The sequence below is a fragment of the Trematomus bernacchii genome, unplaced genomic scaffold, assembly GCF_902827165.1.
Source record: "Trematomus bernacchii unplaced genomic scaffold, fTreBer1.1, whole genome shotgun sequence".
In the NCBI taxonomy this organism is placed as follows: Eukaryota; Metazoa; Chordata; class Actinopteri; order Perciformes; family Nototheniidae; genus Trematomus; species Trematomus bernacchii.
This window is the reverse complement of record NW_022987648.1, coordinates 6,339,320-6,358,142: the sequence shown is the minus strand read 5'-3', so window position 1 is coordinate 6,358,142 and position 18,823 is coordinate 6,339,320. Positions and strand designations below refer to the sequence as shown.

General features: G+C 40.0%; 1 protein-coding gene across 5 annotated transcripts; it reads right to left on the bottom strand.

The window, feature by feature from the left end:
• Nucleotides 1-3: 3 nt before the first annotated feature.
• LOC117485660 (1-phosphatidylinositol 4,5-bisphosphate phosphodiesterase delta-4-like) lies at nucleotides 4-18,422 on the bottom strand. Of its 5 annotated transcripts, none has more exons than XM_034134283.1 (16): nucleotides 18,233-18,422; nucleotides 15,264-15,317; nucleotides 14,914-15,072; nucleotides 13,279-13,507; nucleotides 12,649-12,778; nucleotides 11,793-12,024; nucleotides 11,102-11,303; nucleotides 10,042-10,186; nucleotides 9,215-9,367; nucleotides 5,044-5,214; nucleotides 3,432-3,588; nucleotides 3,217-3,333; nucleotides 2,053-2,231; nucleotides 1,726-1,858; nucleotides 1,469-1,618; nucleotides 4-905 (listed from the first exon to the last, which is right to left on the bottom strand). In XM_034134283.1, the coding sequence occupies exons 2-16, from the start codon at nucleotides 15,280-15,282 to the stop codon at nucleotides 799-801; spliced, it is 2,283 nt and encodes a 760-aa protein (XP_033990174.1). In that variant the 5' UTR covers nucleotides 15,283-15,317; nucleotides 18,233-18,422; the 3' UTR covers nucleotides 4-798. The 5 variants fall into 5 exon arrangements, with proteins under 5 accessions (XP_033990174.1, XP_033990175.1, XP_033990177.1 ...); XM_034134284.1 differs by having other exon boundaries at nucleotides 15,264-15,314; XM_034134286.1 differs by having other exon boundaries at nucleotides 18,246-18,422.
• Nucleotides 18,423-18,823: the final 401 nt, after the last annotated feature.

Sequence of the window (18,823 nt, the reverse complement as noted above, 5' to 3'; positions counted from 1 at the left end):
GACTGAATGTTGAACAATTCAGGAAATGTATTGCATGTTTTTACTGGCCTATACATCTACAATAACATCATTAACAACATTACCTTGTGGGAATTGTACATTAGTGAATAGAAATAACTCAAGTCAATCTCAGATTAACCAACATGATGCTAAATTGTAAGTCATTTATAACATTAGGTTAATAATACTGGTATTTGGCAGTTTTTCACATTCCATTATTACACTTTCAGTTATTTCAGTAGCTCACTTCTGCATACACACTACATGTTAAGGCAGACGTGTATATTTAGATTTTCTAGACATGCAGCACTCTACGTTCCTTTGTTTGCAGACAGCGACATTTTAAAAAGCTCTTAGGCTACTTTCATAAAAAGTTAAATAGACAATTGCACACATTTGCCATAAGAACAGGAATATATACACAATTCATTCAGAACATGTCTATAATACTGCAAGGTATCTTTGGATCTTTAGTAATACTCTAATTGCTCGGCAAATTAGGTAAAGGAGATGCATCAACACTATTTTATAATGATACTAATTTAAATACAATTTAAATAAAGTTCTCTATTAAAGAAATCTAATAGATTATTTTATGGAGTTATGCTGTACACAAAGTCTGATTTCTGACACACTGATTGCTTTTTTAGGTTATCAAAAACCGATAAAACGAATAACTTTTCTGTTCCCCGACCGTTATCCTACTTCCTCCAGGCAAATATCCAATAACAGATTAAAGTTTGATGAAGTTTTTCTCTTGCTTCCCCAGCCAAGACCTCCACCTCCGACTTCATATCCTCAGATCTGACTTCTTCTTGTGAGTTCTGAGATGCTGATGTTGACGAAGAGGGAGGAGGGAGGGATGGCTGTTCCATCTTTAGAGAGTAAATGTATATGACGATATCCTGCAAATGGAAAGACATCGAGAAGAATTAGGTTTAGAAAAAGCAAAAACAGGTGTTGAGTTCTACTTAATGTGGCATTAGTCGTGAATATTCTATGGGATCTCAAACTTTTAAATGACATCACTATGTAACACTCCTGCTTCTATTGGCTAGCGCTTAAACAGATTGTAAGTGATAAGTTAAGGGGCGGGACATCTCTAAGTGGTTGACCAATCACAACAGAGCCGGACAGATAACCAATCAGAGCAGACTGGGCTCTGGGTGTGAAAAGAGGTGCTGCAGCACAGGCAGTGTGAGAACAAATAATAAATAAATCAAGTGGAAAATAATTTAAAAAAAAAATTATTTAAAATAAATGATGGTTTTATTTTAACTACACACTTTGTTAAATACTAATTATAGAAGCTGAATATAAAATTAAAACTGTCACCCTTGCCAAAAGCCAAATCCATGATGACAGCCAAAATCATCAAAATGTAAAGAACAACATTTTCCAAGTGAGGCATAAAGGTGAATGAACACCGCAGTGAGTTGTAACTCTGGGGGTTTCTGTTTCGGCTCACCTGCTTGTATGCTCGTAAACGGTAGAGTGAACTGTCCCATGAAGTCGTTCCTGGATGTCTTGTCGTAGTCCTCCACCTCAAAGCGAACCAGGGCCAGCTCAGGGGTGTGGATGACAAAATTTAGAGTTTCATTCCACACCGGGTTAAAGCCTGCAAGCAGAGGGCAGCAGAGGAGGGAGTATGACCGACTGGGATGTGACTCATCATATCATCAAAACCATCCATGTTAATACAATATATGTTGTTTCTGTTTTCACCATTGTTGTTTATGTGACTTGTCTCTTCTTTGGCCTGGTCCTGTGGCACTCCATAGATCTCCACTCTGACCAGGGGGTCTACTATAGAGCCCTCTTTCTGGTTCACCTTTGGTAGCTGCTGCCCGCTGATCACCTGATAAACACACACATATTCACATCAGATACTTTGCTGTTCTAGCACAGGAGAACCTTTTGCACTGTGTCTCTCCTGCTTTCCAGTCGTTTTCTGACAGATTCTGCAACCACCTGTCTCACATTAACATACTGACATTACAAGTTGCACAATGCAAACACAAATTGACTAAAGACACTCATGCAGTTTTGAACCTGTATGGATAAGCGCATAGGTGTGTAGCCGGGCCGCTCCTCGGGTTTCTCCGGACTGAACTGAGTGTTGCCGTCCCTCATGAAGGCAGGCTTCAGGACGTAGCCACAGCCGGCGTTCTGAGCAAACAGCCCGTCGTTCAGATCCATCTCCAGACCTGCTGTCTGGAAGTTCAGAGCCACTGTGGGGAAGAAGGGACATAATGGAATTATCTGTGTTCTGATTTTATTTGCTCGCTCTATCACATGATTTACCAGACTCAGAGTCTAGATTACATTACATGTCACTTGTTAGACGCTTTTATCCAAAGTGACTTACATACTCAATACTGTGGACAATCCCCACAGGAGCAATTTGGGGTGAAGTGTCTCAGGGACATAACGACATGCTGACTGCAGTGGGACTCGAACTTGCTATCCCCTGATTCAAAGTTCAGCACACTAAGTTCAGCGCACTAGTCCACTGAGCCACAGCCTCAGCCAAAGATAACAAAGTTCTTCCAGTGGAGGCAAAACTTGTAAATTAAATAATAAAAAATACATATGGCTATATCTGGAGTAATTAAAGTTAGAATAAGCTTCACATTAACAGGCTGCAACATTAAAGTGAAGAAAACATAAATGCATTTATAACTATTATTAAAAAATAAAGTATATATTCTTTGGAAATGGGCCACCCTGCATAATACTTTATTTTACTGTTAATAATTGGTTTGTTTGTGAGACTTTTATTTAAGTGAAACTTAATGTTGATGTGACTGTGGTGCACTTTTAACACTGTATTAAAGGAATACATTTTCCACAAAATGACCCATTCTTCCCTCTGAGGCACCTTGAATTGTTAAAGAAAACTTCGTTTTTTTCCTGTGTCTCCGAAGAATCCAAAAATATAGAAAATCCTTGAGGAATTGAAGTGCCTAACACAACCTTTGCTATTTAATCCAAGTCTCATTTATCCAATCTTATGCTCAGCACTTCCCAAACACATGCAATGTCACTAAAACCTTACTATATAACACACTTTCACAAAGAGTACGAATAATTTAAGATAACACCGGGTGAAAAAATGTTATATAAATGATTTTGAGGGGTTGAAGTTTTCCTTTAAGACTGGAAACAGGACATATCAGTGAGTTTAGAGGCAAGGTACCTCCCCCCCCCCCTCACCTATCTGGCAGCCCACGCTCCACATGTCCTGCGGGTTGTAGTTGGAGGAGTCCGTCCTCCGGCCTGCTGGGTAAATCCTGCTCAGCTGCCGTGTGTGGTACTGCACAAAATCTGTCCCTGAAGAGAGCATAAAATATGTATAACGTATTATAGTAACATCAAGGATATAACATGCACTTAAGCTGTTCCCGGCTGTTCCCTCATGATGGTGGTACCTGTGTCTTTAGCAAGCCTCTTGGCCTTGGACTCGGAGAATGAGGACATCTCGGAGCATTTGCCGTATGAGCGGGCGTACTCAAAGCCGTGGAAGTGAACACTCTTACAGTAAACCACCAAGTCTGACAGCTCCTTAGACAGTTTGGCCTTGGATTTCTGCAAAATGGGAGAATACAATTCCAAAAAAAGTCAATGATTAAATCTGAAACCCAAAACTTCAAACATCAACAGCATATATACTGTATGGTGAGCAGTGGCCTCAAGGTTGGGATGTAACCCTGTCAATTAGGCCAGTAATTAAATTACATTTTTAGTTGTCAAATTAAATTGCAACTTATTTAAAAAGTTTAGAATTACATAATAAGTACTTATTTATCTGTTTAAATAATAACTAAAACTTCAACAAAATAATTGAAATTGGTTTTGAAAAATATAAATAAACGAATGATTCAAAAATAATTTGTCCTTAAATTCAACAAAACTCTCAAATCACTCAGTAAGGGCAATGATTACACAATGATATAGCTATTAGAAACTAAATATATTTCATATATTTATTATATAAATGCTTTTGCTGAATTCTATTATTTTCAAGATAATTTCAGCATGCATGGGAACAGAGTCCAAGTTCTTTAGAAGAGATTCTTTAGAATATTACATCAATTCTTTGGACAACAATACCATTTTTGTGATGTCTCAATGTCTGTTGTTACCTCGATTTGACTTGAATTAGATTCACATTTTTCTACAAAACAAAAGAAATAGACTTCCTGTAGTTCACATCATATCAGTTAAGAATTGTACATAAAGCTGATGATATGTATCAATGTTTTTAGTTTACATTATAAATAATTGCTAAACTGATCCAGATTGATGGACACATTGAGTTGTTAGCTGTTCTATTTACATTTGGTACAAATAACTAGGTAATTTTTACACAAACTATGATCACATTTTTGGTTGCAGTTTTGTTTAGCTGTTGACAAAACGTTCCAACTTTTTTCACACAGTTAAATGTTTCATGTCAGCAGTGGACAATTTGCTGAGTCATTATTATTGAATTACTGGACTGTTAATTACATCGTTAAGAGTAGATCAAAAAACAACTCCACATTAATGTTGCTCAATTAAATTAAATCTGGTTAAAACAATTAGGATTCCTTCCATCTCTCATTACCTCTAATTGAATCGTTATTGCCGTTCATCTCTCACTGCCCATGGGGAATGCTGTGGCTGAATTACAATATTTTCAATATCACTGGCTATAAAACAAATAACGAGGTTTCCCCACAGCTAAGAAGACACATATTGGATGCTGTCTCTCATATCTGTCTTCGTTTCCTGGTTCTTTTCACTATCTCCCTTCTTTCTCTCCAGTCTCGCCACTCCGTCTCTTATGTCCAAACCCAGTTTCCTGTCTCTCTCTACAATCAAGCTCCATTCACTCCTGATTTACTATCACTCTTGATACAATTATCTGTGTTTTTCTCATCAACTATCTAACAAAACACTTAGACTTAAAAAGAACAAAGGCTCTTTCTTAGATTCAAAGAGATCAAGACATCAAAGTGCATCAGAGTTTATAGAAAATCCATAAAGTAGCAATAATACCTTCCCATCGTGGTTCAAAGTCCCAGCTGGTGGTTCCTCTGCAGAAAGGCTCTCAGCTTCATGGTTGGTCATCTCTTCCTCATCGCTAATGTCATCTGCCAGGGTTTCATCGAAACTGCCTTCTGTACCGCTTATTTTCTTGGCTTTCAGCAAAATCTTACCTTTCAGCTCCTGTAAGGAACACCAGGCACAGATTGGTGAGAGCAGTTTGTTAACACACTGTCCTGTATTAGATCCTCGCCTCTTCTTCAATTGTTTTATTATTCTGTTGGTTTTTTTAAATTACTGAGTTGATTTCAGAACTTAATCTAATACAGTTACATAAATAAATCCATTAGTGATAGTTGCTTATGGAGGGATTACAGACAGCAGCCGATGGGGCACAGGCACATGTCAGAAAGAGACTGAAAATGCCCAGAAAAGACTACAAGAAACACAAAAGGAAATACAAAGATACTATCACAACTACAAAGGGACTCAAATTGATTGCAAAAATAAACAAAAAGACGGAAAAAGACCAGAGTGACAAAACAGCAAAATGACCTCGAATACACTCAAAATACGAACAAGAAAACATTAACGTCTACAAAGATACACAAAAAGACTACAAGAGACACAATAGGAATACTAGACTAAGCAAGATAACCTTAAAAGAGACAAAATACCCAAAAGGAGACACATAACCATCCCAGAGAGACACAAACCCACAGAGAGATTTGTAACAGAGACAATAAAAAACGGAAATAAATTAGAGGCTAAACAACTATTTAGTCTTTGTGTCTTTCCATTGTCTGAAGGGGGTTGTGGGATCGTTTGCATGTCTTTGCAAACGATCATTGTCTCATAATCTGCCTATGAATGTGCTGAATTACTGTTGGAATGTGGGATACACCAGCATTATATTGACAGGAAACTAAAATGTCCTAGCATTTAAGTACTTAGTCTTCAGTACCCAGACTACTCATGAAGGTGTTCCATATTCCTGCACTTTGCTGTCTCCGAACTAAATGCAGCAATGCACCTCTATTTAATTGACAATATCCTCACTGGAATACCTCATAGCATTTATTTGCCATTACTTTGAGTTAGCATTGATTGTCCTAAGTGCTGTAATGGAACATTGTTTGGAAGTTCGACAATGGATATGCTTTTAGGATGAGTGGAAGATGGATAGCATGGTGCACACTAACCATTAATTTTTGTAATGTATCGGAATTGCTAATGGCTGGGTATAGTCTGAAAACGTTTCAGTTCTATCAGTGAAACACTGACCCAGAGCAGAATGTTAAAGGTGGGGTAGGTAACTTTGGAGAAACCAGCTCGAGTGCGCTAGAATTTGAAAATACACAGCCGGAAAAAATCTGCCACTTCTTTACAGAGCCCCTCCTCCAACACACGAACGCGCACATGACCAATGAGGGCACGAGATAAGTTTGTGCACAGATGGAAGGCTGACAGGCAGGTAGGCCATCCAGTTATTTTAGCCGGGCCGGCTAAAATGATTGGTCGTGCTTTTTACAGCGCTACGGCTTCCACAGATGACATTTTTTAATGGATTTTTGGTCAAAGCACTTAAGATATTCATTGCTATCGGGATGTTAAGAGCATTCCATGGAATATAACAAAAAGTGTATCTCGAGCCGGTTTCTCAAACTTACGTACCCCACCTTTAACTGAAGCTTAATAAGACTTTAACGTTATAATAATGGAGATGTTTACACTTAAACTGCAATATGAAACAACAAGACAGCCATGGTAGCATCTCTGAAAGGATCAATAGGCTAGATGCTAACATGCCAATGCTAACATCCTCACGAAGACAGTGTTAACATGTTAGCATGATGTTCAGGACGTTTATTGTTTACCCTCTTAGCAGTGGCGGCCGGTCCATAGGGGCGCTAGGGGCGCCGCCCCACCTCTTCCCATATTGAAAAATAAATAAATAAATAATAATTAAAATTAAAATAAAAAAAAAAAAATATGTTTAAAAAAATATATATGTTTTTATTTTTATTTTTAATGAACAAGGTAAATATTATATAATTGGTATCAGTAAAATGTATAATCTACAATAAAATCTCGTTTAAAATTGTGTTACGATGTCTAAAGTTACTGATAAGTCACATGTTTCCTGCCTGGCCTTGCCCATGCACCTTCTCTCGTCTGGGCGCTAAGAGAGGAGCCTTCAACCAGTGCAGCAGCAGCCACCAGCAGCTGACTGTTGCTATCTGTAACGTGTAAACTATGCCGCGAAAATATAATTTCAGCCAATCAGCGTCGTCAAAGATGACGGTCACCGGGCGCCAATGTCAGCGCCCAGTGCAGTCTGTGAGTAGTTTGGACAGTGACTCGTATCCGGTTGACGCAGTAGTTGATGAGGATGGCTTCGTGTGCAGGTGGAGTCTCCGGACCTCGGTCCCCGCCTAATTCTGTTCAAGAGCTAATCTCCAATCCTTTCGAAAGGAGAAGTTTGGCAGATAAATTGTTGCTTAAAGACCTTGCACCGGACCAACCCGATTTGAATATATCGCAGCAATCTCGTGAAAAAGACAAAATTTATACACGAGGCTTCACAAGTAGCTGGTACACAAGAAAGGCTTGGCTAGCTGGATGCAAACAGGTAAATGCTGTCTTTTGTTTCCCATGCTTGGATATCACTTTATATGTAGAGAGGAGGTTTCCCATGGTTGTTAGAAGTTTATTAATAAGTGGGCATTTATCACAGAAGTGATTGTTCTGTCTCCACGTTTGTTGCATTGTCTGTGATGTATTTTCCAACGGTTATAGCTCCTGTTCTGTCCCAGCAACACTACACGGTTTGCAGCTCCACCACATTTTTGGTTTATCTTCGGTGTCGCTTAAAATCTGCTTCCCATCGGACTAAAACCTCCACGTAATCTGAAGACAGATACTTGAAGTTATTTAAACCTTTTGCAAACTTTATGTTCTTTCTTGCTCTAGCCTTGCCAGTTACATTGTACATAACACATATATTATCATTATGCTAACTGGTTGTTCGTGTTAGACGATGTAGCTTTTTCATTTCTGAGTTATTGCTATATGTAAATAAGCCTGTTTGTAAATAATCCTCAGAGAAACAAAGAAAAAACACAATTTATGACATTTTGTGCTGTGGTTATTTTTTTTAAATTGCATTTATTCACAGTTCAGTTTGAAATGCTGTAGTGACTTGTATTGAACCACTTAAATATTTATAATTAATGCTACTGAAAAGATGCTATTAATTTTATATCTCACATGCAGTTCACTGTAAAGCTACTTGGTGAAGGTGTTGGTTCATAAAACATGAACAGTTTTAAGAAAGAAAAAAACAGACCAGTTCTGAGAACACAAATTCCTGGTAAAGTAGTAGATGTTCAGGTTGATAAATAATATTTTCCACACTGAAGATTATGGAGGTATTGATCAGTCTTCTCATATTTTTAAGCCTCGATTTCTCCTTTCCCCCCCCCTCTAACATCACCAGAAGTCATCATTTAAGGGGTCATTTCTCGAAAAAAATTTCCGGGGGGAAACCCCCCGGACCCCCCGGGTAGGTCACTTACGGTACGTCAAGAGCCCCACCAAAAAAAAAGACCACCGGCCGCCACTGCCTCTTAGTTTAGTGTGTTAGCAGCATGCTAACATTTGCTATTAGCACAAAACTCAGTAAAGCTGTGCTAATGGGAATGACATATGTTTGCAGGTATTTGGTCACCATTTGGGGTTTTGGTTAGCTTAGAGTAAACCATTCATATCTACATGGTCAGCCAGGATCACAGCGAGGTTCTTTTTTTGTCATAGTAGCCCAGAAAAGACAAACAAAAGGCTGAAAGTTGAGACGGCCTTTCGAGTTTTAATGTTACCTAAATGCCACTTCAGGTTCTCATCCATTTGTAAAGGGAGAGGTGAACTAAACTCACTGCTAGACGCCACTAAACCATATCCACTGCTCCCTTAAATGTGACTAGTGACACTAAATGAAAAGTCATGGGGTCATGAAAGTCAGTAGGACATTTCTCGGGGGACCATGAATGTCTCTATAAAACAAAATGTTATATTGACATTTAGAAATGTGTGTGTCATGATAAATTGTAAGTAAAAATGAATCCCAGGGTGCCTCCCCCTATGAATTTCTTCAAAAAGAAATACAAAACAATCTGATTCTAACCTGTGGAGAAGGAAGCTGTTGAGGGACCTGTCCATTCAGCAGGGTGGTCAGTAGCGTGTCCCCACAGATGACTCTAATGTGTTTGGCCATGACGGTCTGCTGCTCCACACAGCAGTGATTCTCCAGGGACAGAATGACAGGGAAGTCAGATGCCTATCGAAAAGGAAAGAGAAGACACAATAATGGCTTTTAAATGTAATCTGTTTTCTTATTTATAGTGTAATTCTATCAGCTCCTGCAATCTCAGTGGTGAAACTACTGTATTGAATTTCCATTTAGTGCAAGTTTCACAATCCTCTAGAACAGTTTCTGCATTATATCATTCTAAAGTTGGGTAGGAAAGTTTGAGAAGGATACAATTCAGAAGAAGAGACACATGAGAAGTGTGTGGTTGTTTTCCATGTACTGTGGTTCAGTCAGCAGGGGTACAGTTGTTCCAGGGTTTGGGAGGGTTTCCAAATCCATGTTTGCTTCACACTTTTATGGGCACAACAGTACTCAACAGTTGGTTTGCTTGGCACCCAAAAAACATTTTCAATTATTTTAGTTGAGTGCAGCCATGAATACTTTGGACTTTATTAGTATTTGTTTTTCTGGGAATACACAGAACACACTTCCAACAGTTTTAATAGGAATTAACTTCTTCTGTTCCAATGCAAACGTTTCACAGTGAGGTCTTTAACTAGAAAATGTATTCTCTCAAAAAAAATTGCTATTGAATTTAATATAAAACCTGACTGGGCTGCATGGCTGAATACTTCTAGGGGTAACTGATGGAATATTATTTTTAACTGTGAAAAACCCTTTAAAATGCTCACGCTGCTCACCTTGAAGGCGTATTCCTTCAGCGTTGATATGACGTCTCTAAAAAGGATCTTGGAAGTTAAAGTGTGACCGTGATACACAACGGGTTCCCCATCACTGCCATCCCAGCAGTCAACCTCCACACACCGGCAGCCTCTCTTCAGGGCCCTACACACACACACACACACACACACACACACACACACACACACACACACACACACACACACACACACACACACACACACACACACACACACACACACACACACACACACACACACACACACACACACACACACACACACACACACACACACACACACACACACACACACACACACACACACACACACACACACGCAAGCAAACACAAACAAACACAAACACACGTGTATTAGTGTATCTCAGCTTTGTTTAAAGCAAAATCAAACCAAATGTCATTTGGACCGGACATCAAACTGACTATACCCTGCCAGCTGACTATTACAAAAACAGTGTAGTGTTGATTGATTCCATGAATGAGTTGCTCATTGTCCGAAAAGCTTTAATTAAGTGAGCCTGTGAATTCTATCTATTGCGGATGGGTTGAAATCTAGTAGTACCGACATTCAAGGTTGAAGAAGAAAGGTAATTTAGTCAAAGATGCCAAAAAACCAAGACAACGAGATTTGGGGCCTTAAATTGGCGAGGCCCTATGCAGAAAAAATCATAAAAAGACATGAAACATAGTTGTTCGTGACTAAATCATGAACGTGGTAGTGTGGCTGCTATTTAAAAAGCACCCTGTTTTGTCAGAAGGTTGCCTGTCACCCTTTGCCTAACCAAAGGGAGTATTCTCAGTAAGTGAGTAGTGTCTAAAATGGACTAGCTCATGTTGTGTGCTACATGTGTGAATGAACAAGTACATGTGAAAGGGAAACTCTGGAAAATGTCCAAAACGAATTATCTGGAGTTGATATGAGTGGCTTCTAAGTACATTAAATTCACTTCTGTAGGCTTTCTCGTGATTGTCTAACCTCTGGTTCAATGAAATCCAGTTCTAAGAGTAAACCATGTTGCATGCATGTGCAGCAGCCTCACTGGATGTATGCCTCCAGGCTGCTCTGTCCTCGCAGCTGGTCCTCCAGGAGGTAGGTGTTGTGTGAGGAGGAGATGAAGTAGTGGCTGAGCGGCTGGCTCATGTCCTGGTGAAGCTCCCGCAGCTCAGGTTTAAATATGGAGCCCTCCTGGGAGCACAGGTAGATCTGGAAGCCATCTAAGGACATGGCACCTTGCTTCTTGGCTGCACAAGAGCACAATCCAGGTTTAAATGAACTTACAAACAAATCTAAATATACTCCAAATAAAAGTTGACACAATTTTGTTGCATCAAGAAAACAAGATAACTGACTGGTGACCTCGGGAAGCGGAATAAAAAAAACATATTTGCATTACAATATAATATTACAGAAATGGTTAACCCTATTGCTCATGAAGCATTTTGAAATGAAAAAAACGGTTTGAGGTCCACCCACCGCATCCATACAATGTTAATATCAACCCTTTATCACCTGCAACCACTCTCTGGAAAAACACTGAGAGTATTAAATATTAATATCCAATAATGCATTTTTCATTTGAGTAGCTTATACATGTTGCTAATACTGCATCAATCATTTGTGACTGTATTTTAGGGGCAACTGGCCAACTCCTCTTAAACTCCAACCTGTCCTCAGAAATCATGTGGGACGTCAACGAAAAACGCAGTTCTGACAGTCACGGCCATCTTTACCTGATTCTGATGGTTCGTAGCGGTTGATCAGCTCCTGGGCATGCTGGGAACTCTTCTCTCCCTCCTGCTGCTCCATGCTCAGGAAGTTCTCCAGCTCCTCCAACATCAACTTCTCTCCATCTCCAGAGTAGTCCTGGAACACCTTCCACACCTCATCCCGCTGAGTCAGCATCTTGTAGAAATAGACAAACTGCTCGATTTCCAAAGAGCCACTGTCCGACTTGTCTGCCATCTGTGGAAATAAAAAGGCTTTAGTCATTTATTTGTTGCACCTACATGTTTTTGATTTTGTTACATGGTGTCTAGGTTTGGAAATCAAAATTCGGATTATCCATTTTCTAATTTTGATTTGAATAATGTTCTCGTCTGTGTTCATGCCTTCAGAACAGGAGAGAAAAGTGTTTGGATCCTTTGCCTGGATAAAAACTGCATTTTTTCATCTGTTAACAGAAACCTTTGGAAGGTTTCACTTTTTTTGGTCCAAAAAGTGTTTTGTTGAAATACTCATTTTGGCCATAAGAAGCTGGAGAGCTAAAAGTACTTAAAAACACAAAATATAAAAGCGCTATTGGTGCCAATTCAAAACATTTCATGTATCACAGGTAGAGGTGCACTTCAGCCTCTTGGTCAAAGTGAGTCAACACTCAATACTGAATACAACTCTTTTTTCACAGATGAACTAATAATAATAAATCATAGAAATAATTTACTGGCAAAAATATTTTTCTCACCTCGTAAACACAGGAGGAAAACCGATTTAGATCAGACTCAAAAATATATATCACCAAAAAAAAGCCACCTTAGGGAGGCAGGTTCCAGAAGAAGTAACCTTATCCAAAGAAGTTAGAAAGCTCACCGTGAAGAGATGGAAAGCATGGTCCTCATTCATTTCCACGTTCATCATCTTCAGCAGTTTCCGCACCTCTTTGAAAGTCATCTTACCATCTTTGTTTTTGTCAGCTTTCTTAAACCAGTCCCAGACCCACCTGAGAAGATGCTAAGGGAAAATAGGACGCAACAACAATTCAAGGGAGCTCTATTAAGAAACCCAATGAAAAAAACTCCAACTTTGTGAGCTAAAGATTTGCGGTTGTTTGTTTGGTGTTTGTTTTCTGGCTAATTAACATTAGAAAAGAAATAACTGCACATAAAAGCAATCACCTAGCTTTCTTATATAACTTAACCAGGCTTGATTACAGTCTGTAACTTTTATTCAAAGATCATGTCATGTAAAGTAAGGGATGATCAATACCATTTATGTTTCATCATTTTGCTTTTATGTCAATCTATTTGTTTGTCTCTAATAAAGAAAATGTCCCATTCAATGCAGTCCTTTTTTCCCTGTATGGGTCTAGCAAGACTACGTTGCCTTGTTCAGAGAAGACAGCAAATGAGCCAGTGTTGGGCACCAGATAACACCAGACTAAACTGTTAAAGATACTGTCTTATATATGATACCAAACAAAGTAATCCAGTGAAAGGATACTGGTCCAGCCTCTCCTTCTCATCCATGTTTTGAGCCTTGTGGATCAGCTTGCGCACCCCCTGGATCCAGGCCTTAGCTTCCTCTGGCGTCTCAGCCACAAGGTCCAGGTTGCCTTGGCGACCGTGAAACACCAAGGTGAAGCAGAGGTCAGCAGGGAACTCCTCGGCAGTGCTCAGCAGGACCTCCGACTGGTGGCCCTCACGCACTGCCTCCATCTCTGTGACTGAGACTGAGACATGGGGAAAGTTCAGTGTTTGGAGGATTACACTATTTCTATTGCCTAATTTGCACTGCTCATGCTTATACCCAATAACAGATCTCAGATTCAATCTAAAAGGTATATTTGTATTATAGTGATTTATTGTATTTTGTATTTCCACATATCTGTCATAATAACTTTGTATTCTTGGTCAGGAACCATTGTTGTTAGGGACTTTAAGTTCTGTTGAGCTACGTCACAGTTGGAGTTAACTTTAACGGGCCCCCGGGGCAAATACAAATGTGTGTGGCTTCCTCATAACCCAAACAATACATGGCAGCTCCATTACCCTCACAAATGCCTAGAAACAAACACGGCCTGACCCAACACTTATGTTGATTAAGCACTTAAATAAGATTAGAACACAGGGTTTCTCTACACGGGACACACGATTGAGTATTATAGGACCCATTATGGGTGATATTGTACTTTAGAGATGAAAATTAATAAATGTTTTCGCCATAAGCCAAGTGGGGCCCCTGGACGGCCCAAAGAAACAACTTTCATGTTAGTACTGTATGCTTAATATGTCGCTGAACCCTGAAGCATGGCTCTGTCTTTAGGGAACAACATGTGCCTACCTGCATGTCTTACACTTTGTATTTAACATGCTTGTTTAATTAGCACAAAAGCTAATACTGCCCTGTTGCACCTCCCATCATGGAGCTTTATGAAAGGGGTCATGGCTCATATCAAAACCAGCCGTCACACTGATCACCCTCCGATTAAAGTCCCAATCAGCTGTTAACCCCACTTTTGACACAGTAAACTAGGCTAAGCTAATCTATGAAACTGCTAGCTTCAAATACTGTACAGACTTGGGGGTGATCTGTATATCTAACTTTCTGCAAAACAACTTCCCTCGCTTGTCTTTCTCACTAATCACCTGGCCAACATCAGTAATCAGCACACCTACCTATCAATCAAGTTAGCTCCTTCTCTACTGAATCCTGCTCCAATAGCAAGTATCTGCTGGATTGTTGCCATACATGGCCAGTCCCTCTAACTCCTCCAGCCAGTTTGCCAGCTTAACCCCGGACCCCCTTTTTCCTTACAGCAACTTACGTAAGCGTGCTAATAAAGAACATCCCTTTCACCCACTTGCTTGTCCCTTTGACTGTATTTTGGTACAGCCACTGTAGCCCTAACACTTTAAGACTTGGAGAAATGATAGGACCGTGAGGTTGAGTTCCAGATTTTCCAGCAGAAAAAAGTGTTTGTATTCTGTATTTAACATGTCATTTGACCCCCACATTTCCTGGAACCCAATGCATTATAATGTGGACGTTTTATTCAGAGACTGGCCGGATCATATGAATAAAACAACAGTTAATATTTCAGTACAGTAATGCATGCTAACATGTTGAAGCACTCACAGGTGGAGTGGCCCATCCCTGCCCATCTGGACTTGTACCAGATAGTCATGCCGTCCTCCAGGAGGCGGAAATGTCGCTGCTTCTTCCATGAACGTGACTTTACTTTTCTCAGAGTCGACCCTGCCATCATGACCTTGATATGTGGGTCATCCTGGATGCCTGCACACACAGTCATGTAAAAAGTCAAAGGTAAGGATCATGTCACACCTCAGGTACTGTACTGTCATAAGGGATTCAGTTAGGATAAATAAAACTGAGCTCAACTTCTTAATAGCACATAAACCTTCAAACAGATTTCAAAATCATCACCATTTTTCTATCATCAGTCAAAGTGAATAACATTTACTTACGTGAACCTTCAGGATCCATTGCTATTCTTGAATCATGCCAATGGAAATGTGCTGCTAAAGAGAAACAGATGTCGGTGAATTGTTCCAAAGCTTTTCTCTGTTTCCAAACAATGTGGATTTTGTAAAAGCTCTAAAAGCTGGTAATTCAACTGATTCATATACTATCTCAGTACAAACAATTACAGCATATTACTAATCTCCATCTGTCCACAGAGGGTTTGCTGAGCACACTTTCAGCAACACCTGATTCAGAATGATACAGTGTCTCACAAAACTACTATCAGTACAAACATGTATTTATGTAGCACCTTTTATGCAAGAAATGCAGCACAAAATGCTTTCAAATAAGGGAAAATAGACATGTTTTGAACACTAAAGCAGGTATAGAATACCACAATTAAGTGAAAATCAAACATAGTTAAAGATTATAGCAAAATGAAACGAAAAAAGATGGGGAAAAAAACGATTAAACCTATTGAATGATACAAATAATAAAATCAGTAACCATATTTGCAGTATGCCCATTACGTCTATAAAAACTGCAGCAGCGTCAAACGGTCTCCATTATCTTCTACTCTCTTCTGTTTTCTTTTCCACATAGAGAATTGATTTTGAATACATACAACTTTTGTTTTGAGTGCACTTGACAAAGTTTCTGTTCCGCTGAATTGCCAGCTCCAGGTCTGCTTAACATGACCTCCTCTTGAGAAAGAATATATACTGGCACAATGTCCAATGATATTGTGCAGTAAAGGCTGTAAATGCCAAGGAAGGGCGAGTCAGCATTTAGGTCTTAATCCACTCACAATCAATCTTTACTCATTAGACTGAGAGGCTGGAGCATGGCAAGTCCTGCAGTCTGTGTGCTGACAAAGAAAAAAACACATTCAGCATTCTGTGCTCACCTCAGATGTATCTCATAAAATCAATAGAAGACAGATTTTTTACATTTTGATTGACCTGCACGTGATTGAATTGCAATAACTCTTGGATAATGATTTCTAATTGTGGACTTTTATTTTTGATATATGACAAAATGCTACACGAATATACCACAAAAAAAGTGAGCTTTCATGTTTTGGTTATACACAAGAGTAACATAATGTCAAACTTGTTTAGCAATGTTGACCGTGTGGCCCTATAGGGACAGTGATGTTGTTGTTTGTACCAGACTGTATATCAACCACAGGATTAACAACAATTACATTTGTTTCAGACATTCATGGTTCCCCGAGGTTATATCATAATGACTTGGGTGCTGCTGTGACTTGTAATTTAATGCATCATGAAATGTATGTTTCTGTTTTGACAAAGAAAGCCCAACAACTCCGATAATGGATGGATTGCCATTGAATGGGGTACATCCAACATTCCAAATGTAGACGATCATAACATAGCATGTATGGAATTCATCCGCAGATGCTCTGGTTAAAAATGAGACCAACAATTGTGAATCACAACAGCATCCCAAAGCAAACAGTTGTGAAGTGTAAATACAAATGTAGAAGGCTGATGGGACTTCCAAAGCGTTGTGGAGATAACATTTGTGTATTGGATAAAATGTCCGATACACAAAGCCTTGTGTGAGCATGCTTTTAAGACACGTAGAGTGGCATGATTCCAAAAACCTTCTTCAATGCAAGTTCATCGATTCTTCTTTACCTTGGTGGGCCAAAATATGATGAAAACCTAAAGCAATATGTGGGCCAGATAAAAATGTGCAAGGGAGTAACTTCAAAGGAACTACTCTGCTTAGACTGAGTTACACAAGACCATTGTTTCACGAAGTTCAAGTCAACTCCTTCCTTTGGCCAAAAATCATAAATGTGAGTGTTTTGTAAACCATCCAATCCTTTGAACCCTTACACCATCTTTTTAAAAGCCAAGAAACCCAAACAGAATGAGGCAAATGTGCTGCTTATCAGTGAAAGTGGATACACGCCTGCTATCTCTGTTGTTCACTGATAACTGTGGATAAAAGACTTCCGGAAAGGGAAGGTTTTCTAAAGTCTGTATATCTGTATTCCTGTCTGACAGCTATCCTTTCCTTTCATTGTCTCCTGAAACAACAAGATCTAACCTTGGGCCCTGAGTATTTCTAAATCCCCTGTGCCAGCCCTCCCTGGCAAGTTTAAATGAAATTAAATTGAGTTCTCACCACAGTATGACTGACATGAACCAAGGAATGCTTTCACAGTTGTTTCACAATTTAATATCACACTCCTACTGCAAAAACAGACTGACCATGAAAGCGAGAGTTATTTTCCACAGCTATTTGCTCCATGAGCCGTGAGCTTTTATGTGTTGTGCTTTCACTGCAGAGCCGCGTCTAAGACCTTTTTCTTTCACATCCAAGTTTTTCAGATCCTACTCTCAAAAGATCAACAAGCCCTCCTTCATGCATAACGTGCAGACTTCTAAGCTGCAATTAGGTCACGTTATGTTTTATTTTTGGGGCCATGCTGAAGTGTCTCCTGAGGCCAGATGAGTCACACAGGGCCACTTCTTCAGACTGACCACACACAAACACATAAAGACATGACTAATGTGCATAAAGACAGGTTGGAAAGTGGGAATGCACAGCTCAGTCATGAGCACCAACAGCTTGGTATTTTTATCTTGTGTGCTTCTACTTAAAATCAGTTTCCTTCATCACAGGAATGCTTCATTTCCTCTGTAGAGTGAGGATCTGTGTCCTCATATTTACTGCGTTTTTCCTGCACGCAATTACGTGAAGAATTCAACAAATAAGTCAGGCGGCACTGTAAGTCCTCTAAAATCCATATATAACTCCAAACTGCAAGGGGAGGGAGGATAATGCACAGTTAATTAGAACCAGAGGCAGAAATATGAGACAGAAAAGCATCCCTTCAGCAAATCCTGTCTGCAACTGCAGCTAAAACAAGAAGGACTGAGTCACATAAACTACAACTAGCTTTTGATTCATAGGGATAAAGGGTTATACTTACCAAAAGTACAGACCTCACAGGGGTGAGTCCAGAGGTGGGTCCTCTTCAGGAGACAGCTGTCCCAGGGAGGTCCTCAGATACTGAGGGGTAGGACCCTGGATGGCTGGATAAATGTAGGGGTGTGTGTACGTCACACTGGCTCCGTACACTGAGATCCAGACAGTCCAGGGGCTGTTAGCTGAGCTCAGGGTCTTAAAGACTGGGAGTGTCTGAAGGGAAATCTGGCTCTGCCTCCTCTCTCCTCCCTCTGACTGCTGCCTCCAGGAAACCTGATTCCCTAGTCACTGCTGCCGCACACTGGTACGCTCTGCTCCCCCCCCCCCCCCCCCCAAGCCTTCCTTCCTTCCCTGCCACTCCCTCACTCCGCCATCCGCAGACCCCTCTCTGCATCTGGTAAAGGGTCACTCCCCCCTGTCTGCTCCTCCTCACTCTGTCTGTGTTTCTCCCTCATCCTCCGGCTGATAGTTGATGCTCCGCTGAGGGACTGTGTATCAGCTCTGATAACGGCTAACACAATCCTGGGAAAAAGGTCTGCTGTGTCAGGGAAAGAAGCCAAGTCATAGAACAATGAGAAATAAGCTATACTCTGTT